The 11,404-nt window shown below is 50.4% G+C and overlaps 1 protein-coding gene across 1 annotated transcript in view; it reads left to right on the top strand.

Annotated features, from left to right (window-relative positions):
• The window catches only part of GAL3ST3 (galactose-3-O-sulfotransferase 3), an 8,460-nt gene extending 6,495 nt beyond the window's left edge, over positions 1-1,965 (top strand). Inside the window, exon 4 of the mRNA XM_070565553.1 lies at positions 755-1,965. Coding sequence (XP_070421654.1) covers positions 755-1,164 — 410 coding nt within the window. The 3' untranslated portion in view covers positions 1,165-1,965. The remainder of the gene's footprint in view (positions 1-754) is intronic.
• The last annotated feature ends 9,439 nt before the right edge of the window (positions 1,966-11,404 follow it).

The raw sequence follows: 11,404 nt of genomic DNA, 5'->3' as shown, positions 1-11,404 counted from the left end.
CAGGTGATTTTTGAATGATCGGCTGGTGTTTCTGGCGAGTCGAGCAGGTGGCTCCGGCATGCTCGGCAGGTGCTTACGGCGTCTCCGGCACGTGGTTCTGGTGTGTCTGAGAGCTGGTTCCGGCATGTCCGGCAGATGATTCCGGAGTGTCCGCCAAGTGGTTCTGGCATACCCGGCTGGTGATTTGGGCATGTCAGGTAGGTGCTCGGCAGGTTGTTCAGACGGGTCTGGGAGGTGTTTTCCGTCGGTTCGGGGTGTGGTTCCAGCATCTCATGCACATGGTTCTGGCACGTCTGAGATGTGGTTCCGGCCGGCCCGACAGGTGTTTCCACAGTGTCCGCCAAGTGGTACTGGCGTAGTTGGCAGGTGATTTTGGCATGACCGGCAGGTGGTTCCAGCAAGCCCGGCAGGTGATTCCGAAGTGTTCCCCAACTGGTTGTGGCCTAGCCGGCAGGTGATTTTTGCGTGTCCGGCAGGTGGTTCTGGCGAGTCGAGCAGGTGGTTCCGGCGTGCTCGGCAGGTGCTTCCGGGGTCATTGGCACGTGGTTCTGGCATATCTGAGAGGTGGTTCCGGCATGCCCGGCAGGTGATTCCGGAGTGTTCGCCAAGTGTTTCCGGCGTAGCCGGCAGGTGAGTTTGCATGTCCAGCGGTCGTTCCGGCGGGTCGAGCCGGTGGTTCCGGCGTGTCCGGCAGGTGGTTCCGGTCTGTCCGGCAGGTGGTTCTGTGGTGTCCGGCACGAGGTTCATTCTGAGAGCCTCTACGACCACTTCAACGCCACCTTCTGGCGCCGCGTGGCCCGCGTCGGCCGCGCCTGCGTGGAGCGCGAGGCGCGCGAGCTGCGCGAGGCCCGCGAGCGCCTGCTGCGGCGCTGCTTCGGCGCCCAGCCGGTGCTGCGGCCCGCCACGCAGATCCGCACCAAGCAGCTGCAGCCGTGGCAGCCCAGCCGCAAGGTGGACATCATGGGCTACGACCTGCCCAGCGGCGGCGCCGGCCCGGCCACCGAGGCCTGCCTCAAGCTGGCCATGCCCGAGGTGCAGTACTCGAACTACCTGCTGCGCAAGCAGAAGCGCCGGGGCGGCGTGCGCGCCCGGCCCGAACCGGTCCTGGACAATCCTCCGCCTCGGCCCATCCGGGCTTTGCCGCGCGCCCCCCAGGTCCACTGAGCTCCGGGAGTCTGGGTCCTACCCTGCCCTCCCGAGTCTTGCCTAGGGCGTCCTCCAGGCCCCGCCCCATCAGGGCCCTTTCCTTCCGAGGAGCTTGAGCCCAGCGCCCTACTTGGGGGTGCGTCTCCCCATCTGAGCCCGCCTCCCTAGGGTGGTCTGAACCCCACCTTCGGGGAGGGTGCCCATAGGCCTGATCGAACCCCGGGCCACCCTCTTCTCCTTCCTAACTGGTTGGTGAGTTTGACTAGATGTCTGAGGCCCGTTCCAAAACTGCCCACCCTGCCTTTTACTGGGGGTTGAGGCCTCCACTTGGCTTTTCCAAACGGATAAGCCCAGGCCGCAGAGAGGGGCTGAGCCCTGGGGAAAGGCGGCTCTTCCTGTCAGCCTCCCTAGGATCTTGCTTCTCCTCCCAGGGATCAGAGGCCCCCACACCGTCTGTCTTCCAGGTTCCACCCTCCCCACAGACCTAAGCTACTCCCAGAGTCCCAGAACCAAGAGTTCTTGAGTTGGGCTTTTTTTCTTTTTTCTTTTTTTTGAGGAAGATTAGCCCTGAGCTAACTACTGCCTATCTTCCTCTTTTTGCTGAGGAAGAGTGGCCCTGAGCTAACGTCCATGCCCATCTTTCTCTATTTTATACGTGGGACGCCTACCACAGCATGGCTTTTGCCAAGCAGTGCCACGTCTGCACCCGGGATCTGAACCGGTGAACCCCGGGCTGCCAAGAAGTGGAACGTGTGCAGTTAACCGCTGCGCCACCGGGCCGGCCCCTGGTTTTTCTTTTTTTTAATAAAATATCTTTAAAATGTGCAGGTTGTATGTCAGTCATTGAAAGCCAGATTCCCCACGTTTGAGGCTGAGGCAGATGCCCGAGAATAGTTGTGGCTGTCACCATGAGGACGGGAAGCCAGCCTCAATCAAGCTCCTCCACTGCCCTTCCCAGAGGCTCACAGCTCTCATCAACCCGTTCATTGACTGGGCTCGCCAACACAGACTGGCCACCTCAGCGCACTCATTTACCTTTGAGAGAATCTAAATCCTTCCTTTTCCTTCAATTCAACATTTACTGAGAATCGTCTCTGTAATTTGGGGACACTGGTGAACAAAGCAGATAGGGTCTTTGTCCTCATGGAGCTCATGGGGAGACAGTGACGCGGGAGCAAGACATGTAAACACGGGAAGGACTGGAGGGGTTAGAGCATGACAGCACCTCCTGGGGCAGAGTGGAGGCAGAGGAGCGTCATTTCAGGTAAGGAGGTGCTTACTACCCTCTTGTGGGTCCTCGACTTCACCGCTGGCCTGCCTTCCCCATGAAGAGACAACCCTGACTCAGATGAGGGCCATTTCCTGCCCCTAACATCGTTTGCTCAGCAAGATACGCAGCACTTTCAAATGAAACCTCCCTTAAGACCAGCAGAGAATCAGGACTTTTTCTGTTCCTTTCTTCAGAGCTACATTGACATATCTGGACAAGTAAGAAAAGTTATAGCTAACATGGTCTATGTGTAAGGGCTTCACATACATTAACTTATGAGATAGGCATCATTTTTTTGGTGAGGGAACTGATGGGAGAGGTTAAGTGACACTTAGGGTCATATAGTTAGAACCCAGACAGTGTAGCTTCAGAGTCTGCTCCTAGGCCCTATCATCGTGTCATTCAAATAAAGAAGTTCCCATGCCCCAGGCTAGGCTGACCCCCAGGACCTTACCCCAAAAGAATGTCAACTGAAGAAACCAAGACATTGCTGTCAGCTCCTCTTTATTTTTCCTGGAGACAGTTGTTAACCTGTTAGGGCAATAGAGATTGCAGTGGTGGTTGACAGGTTATGTGACACTCCCTGGGCTTGAAAAGGGGCTGTTTTTATAGCACCCCACTTTTTACCAGCAAAGCTCTGGAAAAGGCAATAATTAGAGACATACAAAGGCATAATTAGGTTCCTGGCATTATGCAGCGGTAAAGAATTGTACTAGACTCAAAATCATCTATCCAAAGACGAGCCTCCTCTAGCCCCCAGGCTAAGAAGGTGTCTGTGTGCACCTTCCCCCGCTCCCCCCCCCCCCCAGCCCAAGCCTCTGCTCACACTTTTGCCAGGAACATCCTTCACGTCGCTCTGGGTCCTCCTGGAAAACTCAGATATGCCTTTAAGACCTGCCTTGATAGGCCTCTCCTGCTTCCCTGACCTTTAGACGGGAACGTCCTCCTATATAAACCTTGCCCCCCTTCAACAGAGAGAACTCGGAAAACTCTGGATTCAGTGACTAACTGGAATCATCTGGAATCATCAGATCCTAGAAGAGGGTTTCTCTGACATAGGAGCAAGGGCAGACGTTAAGTAGGCACCAAATCATATGTTAGCCTTCAGTGACTGGGTGGAGGGAGTAGGGGGAGTGGGGGGTTCTGGGACTCCTTGGTCCAAACATCTCCAGCTTCAGCCACAACCCAAGGGAACACGCCCCAGCCCCTGGGGTCCCACTGCCCTGCGAAGATGTTCCTCTCATCAACACACACATGGTACTGCCCACTCTTCATGTTTCCAGAGCTTTGGCAGTGGGTGAAATGTGGTCCCTGCCTCGAGGAGCTCACGCTAAGGTCTGGGACAGATGTGTAAGCAGCAACTTGGGTGACAACGACTTCATGGATGCGATTACCTCCCTCAGTGCTTTGGAATTCAACCCTGGCTCCGCCACCTACTGGTTCCATGACCCTTGTCTTAGCCTTTGAGCTTCACTTTCCTCCGCTGTAAAATGAACTGAACCCCTCCTGAGCTTTGTGAACGGTATTTGAGGTGAGGCACTTAGCACAGTGCCTGGCACATGGAACTGTTCCCCAAGTGGCAGCTCTACTGTCATCAGGGCTCCTGCAGGACAGGCACCCTGCATATTGTAGATGTTACAGGGTTGGCATATCTATTCCACGAGTTTTCCGGCAGAAGAAAGTATTTTGAGGTCAGGGTATGTTTTTCCACTTTGCTCAAAGGCATTGTACAGGCAAGCAGGAGGCTTGATTTTTATGGTTATAGAAGGATGTGCAAAGAGTGTGGGGAGCAAAGAGAAAGACAGGAGTGTGTGCCTGTGCTGTCTGGAGAGGCTCCCTTGGGGAGGGCTGTCCCAGCTTAGAACAGCTGTCTGAGGGTGCTCCAGACAGAGGGAACAGCACATGCAGAGGCACTGGGTATGAGAAAGCCTAGGCATTTGTGAGCCAAGGAGTGCTGGGCTCTCCAGGTGGGGAGAAGCATGCCAGCACTAGGTTACGAAAGGCCTTGAATGTCAAGCTTAAAAATTCCAATCATTCTGCATGGGATGCTGAAGTAAATGGAATAGCCAGAGATGACCAAGCTGTCCCCAGAGCAGAGAGAGCCATCATCTCAGCCCCTCTGTAGCCCATTCCTGACACAGCAGCACACCAGGTAGGGACCTCTGTTGCAGACAATGGGAGTCACTGAAGTAGTAGAAGAGAGGCCTTTAATTAACTACAAATGCTGCTGGGAGAAGACACGTTAATGAGAACGATGACACCAGCGAACATTTATTGAGTACTTGATACGTGCTAGGTGCTTTTCTCCGCGCTTTATCTATTTTAAGTTACTTGATTCTTACAACATCCCTGTGAGATAGGTGGTATCCTTATACCCCTTTCACAGAAGGGGAAACTGAGGTACGAAAAGGTGAAGTGCCCAGGCTCCCCCAGCTGGGAGCGGCTGAGCTAGGACAGAAGCCAGAGGGCTCAGACTTCCAAGTCCCAGTTCCTGCCATTGGAACACATTGTCTTACCCTCAGACACACAGCCAGCGGTCCCGGCAGACTCCTTATTAAAGAACCTCCTTATATAAGCACCCTAAGAGCGGGCTTGAGTGAGAGGAAGGGGCAGAGGAAAGGAACGCGGGGCACAGAGCGAGGAAGCTGGGCATCTGCCAACACAATTGGGCAGCTTCCCAGGATGTGCTAGGGGAGTGGAGAGGGGACTACAGGGCAGGACACCTGAGGAGAAGGGGCAGCCAGCCAGGCTGTCCGGATAAGGGGATGGAGGGGAGAAGGGGAGGGGTTTGGGGGAGGTGGCAGCCCCTTTCTCCATCTCATAGACCTCAGGTTAGCTCCTCTGACCCACCAGGGTTGCGGGAATATGAAGACCCTGGCCACTCATCCCTCTCCCCCCAAGAGTCCCCCCGGCACCCTCCAGCGGGCAAAGGACAGGACAGGAACAGCTTCCCCCACCCCCACTCTCCACCCCCATCCCAATCTCATGGGCTTTTCACAACACTCAGGCCGGCCGCAGAAGTCAGAGCCTAATACCCCATTACAAATGGCAAGATTGAGTCCCAGAAGGGGGAAGTGGCTTCCAGGGTGGCCTAGAGCCAGGGCAGAGGACACTCCCATGAGCTGGAGCCACAAGAGCAGGATCCTGGGTCCTCTCTCCCAAATGTGTCCCCGGCCCGGAGCTCCCCTCCTGAGTGCTCCCCAGGCTCATCAAACCCGCGTTGTTCAAAACCAAACATCTCATCTTCTGCCCACCCCGGCTCCTTCGCCAGTGCTCGCAGTTACAGGGACTGGCACCCCATTCAAGCAGATGCTCAAGCCCCAATCCTTGGTGTCTCCTAGTGTCTCCCACGCCCATGTCCTAGCATCACCTACTTTTCACCATATCCTGTACATTCTGACTCATGAATAACTATCTCCCCACCTCTCTTTCCCCACATTTGCCTTAGTCCAAGTCAACAGAGTTTCTCTTCTGGTTACATCCGCTGCCTCCAGACTGATCCACCTGCCTCAGGCTCCCCACAGCAAACGCAGTCTCCTCTCTGAGTGCACAGTGATCCTTTGTCAAGCCGTCGGATCCTATCACTCTCCAGTTTGAAACACCGCCCCTCTTACCGGGCCCACAAGGCCCAGCCCAGCCTGACCCCCAAAAAACTTTTCAGCTGCGTCTCCCATTGCCCCCAAATCCCCCATCATGTTCCGGCTGTACTGGATTATACTCTGTTCCCTGAAAGCAATGATTGAAAGCTGAATTTTGCCAGCCAGTTGTTGAACCCAATTAGATTATATTAAAAATTAAATTACAAAAATTTTCCATTAGATAAATTATATTAGTAACAAAGGTAATAAATATTCACAACTCATTACTCCCTAATTAGTTTACTAGATTATCCTATTATTTATTCTCTTAAAGTTTTCTGAGTCTGTTGTACAATCTAGTGGAAAACGTATAGAACAGTGTGCTACTTACTGCACAGTGACGTTACGTTGGTAGCATGAAATTCAGCCACAGTGGGAGTAGTTACAACACAAGTCAACAAACGCTATAAATCAGGGATTGATTTCTTGTTTTGTTGATCGTCTGCCCAGGGATCAGCAAATTACAGGCCAAATCTGGCCCACCACCTGTTTTTGTAAATAAAGTTTTATTGCAACTCAGCCACGCTCATTCATTTACTTATTGTTCCGTGGCTGATTTTGCACTACAATAGCAGGGTTGAGTAATTGCAATAAAGACTGAATGGCCCCCAAAGCCCAAAACATTTACTACTTGGCCTATGGAAAAAGTTTGTTACTCACTAATGAAAACAAAAATATCAACCAACATTCTCATCAGAACTATGTATGGAGAGATGGGCGTTGAACATTTACCAGCACACCACTGCCTGAAGGTGCCAGGGCCATTCGTGCCTCCATTCTTTGCCCATGATGCTCCCTTTGCCCATAATGCTTTCTCTTTTCTGATCCACTTGGAGAGTTCCTACCCACTCTTCAAAACCCAATTCAAAAGTCCCTTTTCCCCTGCTGCCTGTATCAGTTCGCCACGTGCTGTGTAAGAAACCACCCCAAAACATAATGGCTTTTAAAGACTTATTTCTCATTAGCTTATGGGTCATCTGGGTGGTTCTGCTGATCTGGGCTGGGCTTGATTGATCTCAGTTGAGCTCGCTCATAGTGCATGATCAACTGGAAGGGCAGCTGGGGGCTGCTAGCCTAAGAGGACCTCAGCCAGGATGACTCAGCTGTGCTCCATATGGTCTCCCTTATCTTTAGGAGATGAGTCTGGGTCTGTTCTCATTGCCCAAGTGTGGGTCCAAGAGTGAGAGAGGAAATGAGCAAGCTCTCTTGAGACTTTCAAGAGCTACTCCATCACTTCTGCCACATTTAATTGGCCAAAGCAAGTCACAAGGCCAGTCCAGATTCAAGGGGTGGGAAGATAGACACTGCAAAGTCACATTTCCAGGGGCATTATGGATAGAAAGTGGGGAGAACTGGGGCTATTTTTATATTCAATCTATCACACTACCTTCCGCTCTTCCTCAAGCAACAGAGCTGCTCCTGATTCTGTATTTACACAACACTGCTAAGAAGAAAAACAAAACAAAACCTGTCATAAGCACTTTGTTAAGATAAGGAACCTACCAGAGACATTGATTTATTTACCTTTGTGCACAGAGGGGCATGAGACATGGACGGAGCCCTACTTCTCTTCTCACAAAGAAAACTGGCAGTCTGTGTATCCTTTAAAGTTGCTGTATCAGCCAGGATCAGATCAGAGAAACAAAATTACTGGGAATGATTATATACGGTCAAGAGGTATTACAGGGATGTGACCCTCCATAATTGTGGGAGCTGATTATATAAGACTGTTGTCTTTTTATCTACTGCTGGAGCCTAAAGACAGCAGGCAGACAGTTGGGTTGAATGTGAGGTGGGGGAAGCAAGAATAAAGTGGCCCCTGTCAAGAAGACCCACAACCCACAGGAGGGACAGAACTCACATCAATCTCTTGCTGCATCTAAGCCTCTAATTTTTTTTTTTTGAGGAAAATTAGCCCTGAGCTAAAATCTACTGCCAATCCTCTTCTTTTTGCTGAGGAAGACTGGCCCTGAGCTAACATCCATGCCCATCTTCCTCTGCTTTATATGTGGGACGCCTGCCACAGCATGGCCTGACAAGCAATGTGTAGGTCTGCACCCGGGATCTGAACCAGCGAACCCCAGGCCACCGAAGTAGAACGTGTGAACCTAATCGCTGAGCCACCAGGCCAGCCTCTAAGCCTCCAATTTTGATGATGCAGGTGACCTACAAGAGAAGCTGGCACACTATTGGGGAGATAACCTGCACCTGGAACAGGAGTGACAGAAGTTGAAGGAGGATCTGGTGTGAGCTGGAGGAGCTTTGGATCTGGCTGCTGCCCCGTGCCGATGAAGTGAGCTGGCAATTAAGGGTCATTGTTAGCGAACTGCAACTGCTTCGGGTGCCCCTGCACCAACCTTCCTGGTGGAAAAAGGATACGACTCCCATTTCACTTCTACCTTCCAAATCTCGTACAAAATGTCATTCGTGGCCCACACTAAGTCGGAACTATGCAGGGAAGAGGATTCTGGGAAACACAGTTCCAGCTTAATTAAAATGACTCTGTCCAAATCACTACAGCCCTAGAGGTTAATTTGAACGTTAGTACCCAGGGAGACCAATTAGCACCAAAGGCCTTTAGAGATTAAAGGCCACATTCCTGAGGCCTTCAGATTTGTGATGTGGTTATTTCCCCCATCTCAGAATTTATTGTGAGGTTAGCACTCAGTAGCTGGCAGGAGTTCCCATTGGTTCCCTGCCACCATCATGTCGGGTATTTATGGTAAAAAGAGCCGAGTTGGAAACCCCTGGACTTGTCCTCCTTCCCCGGCCGAGTTATAAACCAAAAGTGATACCACAGTCCTGGAGAAATTGCGAGATCAGTGCCATCATTAGGATTTGAGAGGCGTAAGGATAGAGACTCCAGTCATATCCCCTTATAACTCACTTGTTTGCAGGTGGAAAAGGAAACTCAATGATGTGGCAATGCCGATCACAGTTGCAGTACTAGATTTGATATCTTTATTGGAGAAAATCAACATAAACCCCAGCAACTTGTAAGTGGCCACGGAACTGGCCAACGCTTTCTCTTACGCTCCCGTGAGTATGGGAAGTTACACCCATTTGCCTTTACATAGCAAGGATAACAGTATAGCTTTATTGTCTTGTCGCTGGGTTATGCCATTCTCCTGCAAACTCCTAGGTCCAGAGGCACCTTGATAGTCATAACAACACAGAGAACACCAAGCTGACACTCTCAACTGATGCCATTATGCTAACCGTGAGCAGGAAACAGCAAGCACCTTAGGTGTCTTAGGCATATGTGTGCCAGAGAGTTGGAGATGAACCCTATGGAAGATCAAGGGCCCGCCACATCAGGAAAGTTTCTAGAGGTCCAGAGATCTGGGGAATGTCAGGTATCTTCTAACATGAGTGTCAAGTTGCCGCCCCTTACATCCTACACCGTGAAGAAAGAGGAGCAATGTATGGTGTTGTGCCTTTTGCATTTTGGAGCCAACATATATCACATCTGGGCGAGTTGCCTTGACTCATTTACTGGGTAACCTGTAACTCTGACATTGTAGGTGTGGATCTAAAAAAGGCTCTTCAGAAGTCCAGGCTGTGATGGAAGCTGCCCTAGCACTTGAGCGCTATGCCCGGTAGATCCAGGTGCCTGACTTAGGTGTCAGCCGAAGATGCCGTGTGGTGCCTCTGTCAAGCCCCAACAGAAGCATCACAGCTACGACCCTTGGAGTTGAGGCCATGCTATCCTCTGCCAATGACTATTCTACTTTCTGAAAAGCAGCTTCTGGCTTGCTAACTGGACCTTGGTAAAGGCTAGATGCCTGATTTATGGAACGTTGCGATTAGCGAACTCAAATGTTCTTCATAAACTGGGTGTTATCTGATCCACAGAATCACGAAATTGGATTTGCACAGTTGCATCCCACTCAAAATTAAAGTGATATACATGATACTGGGCTCAAGCAGGTCCAGAAGGCACCAATAAACTGTGCGAGCAAGTGGTTCAGACTCCCACGGTATCCGTTCCTCCGGCTTCACCTCATTTCCCTCAGTTTACACTCAGTGACTTCAAGGGAGGAGGAAGGAGTCCAGGCCTGGTTTATGGAAGGCTTTGCACAGCAAGCGAGCGATGGCCGGAAGTGCACAGCTGCTGCACTGCAGCCCCGTTCAGAGGGGGCCCTGAAAGATGGTGGTGAGGGGAGAGCCTCCCAGTGGGCAACACATGTGTTATCCACTTTGTATGGAAAGAAAGGAGCCTAAGGTAGATTCCACGTGGACACATGAGCAATATCTAATGGGCCGGCAGAGACTTGGAAAGCACGCCAGTGGGAACTTGACATGACGGTCTAGGAGAGAGGTCTGTGGATGGCTTCCCGAAATGCTCACGGAATTGGAAGACGCTCACGTCCCAGGTAAACGCCCGTCAGAAGGCCATCATTGGAGGCGTCCGCACTATTTAGAGAAGATGACCCATCCTGTAGATTCGGTCAGCCTCTTTCCCAGCCAAACTGGTGCTTTGTCAATGGACCCGTGTACAAAGCACGAAGCCACCAGATTTCTGCATGTGATAGGAGATTTCTGTGCTCTTTGTCAAGTTTTCATACAGCTTTTTTTTTATTTTTTTAAATAAAAAATTTTATTGTGGTAAAATACACATAACATAAAATTTACCATTTTAACCATTTTTAGGTATACAATTCAATGGCATTGAGTATACTCACAATGTTGTGTCATCATCCCCACTATCCAGTTCCAGAACATTTTCATCACCCAAACTGAAACTCTGTCCCTTTTAAACCCTAACTGCTCATTATCCCCTGCCCACAGCCCCTAGTAACCACTAGGCAACTTTCTGTCTCTGTGAATTTGCCAATTCTGGGTACCTCATTTAAGTGGAAGGATACAATATTTATTCTTTGGTGTCTGGCTTATTTCACTTAGCATAATGTTTTCAGGGTTCACAGAGTTTTTGTGTTGTAGTACATTGTCAGAATTTCCTTCCGTTTTAAGGCTGAAAATTATTCCATGGTATGGATAGACCATATTTCGTTTATCCATCTATCCATCCATGGACATTTGGGTTGTTCCCATCTTTTGGCTACTGTGAATAATACCGCTATGAACATTGGGGTACAGATATCTGTTCAAGTTCCCACTTTCAATTCCTTTGGTACACACCCAGAAGCGGAATTCCTGAATCATATCACTCAGTTTTTTAAGTACTCTCAAGTCAACTAGTCTTTGTTTAATAAAGTTAACCATTTTGTAGCATCATCTTTTTTTCATCTCTAAGTGTTTTTGACACCAGCACCTCTTGTGAAGAAAGCAGTGTGTGTGACAACACCAAGATTTTGTTTGTTGGTTTTTGGTTGGTTTTATTTTGTTT

The sequence above is a fragment of the Equus przewalskii genome, chromosome 11, assembly GCF_037783145.1.
Source record: "Equus przewalskii isolate Varuska chromosome 11, EquPr2, whole genome shotgun sequence".
In the NCBI taxonomy this organism is placed as follows: Eukaryota; Metazoa; Chordata; class Mammalia; order Perissodactyla; family Equidae; genus Equus; species Equus przewalskii.
Note: the sequence above shows the minus strand (reverse complement) of the source record. Positions and strands in the feature narration are given on the sequence as shown.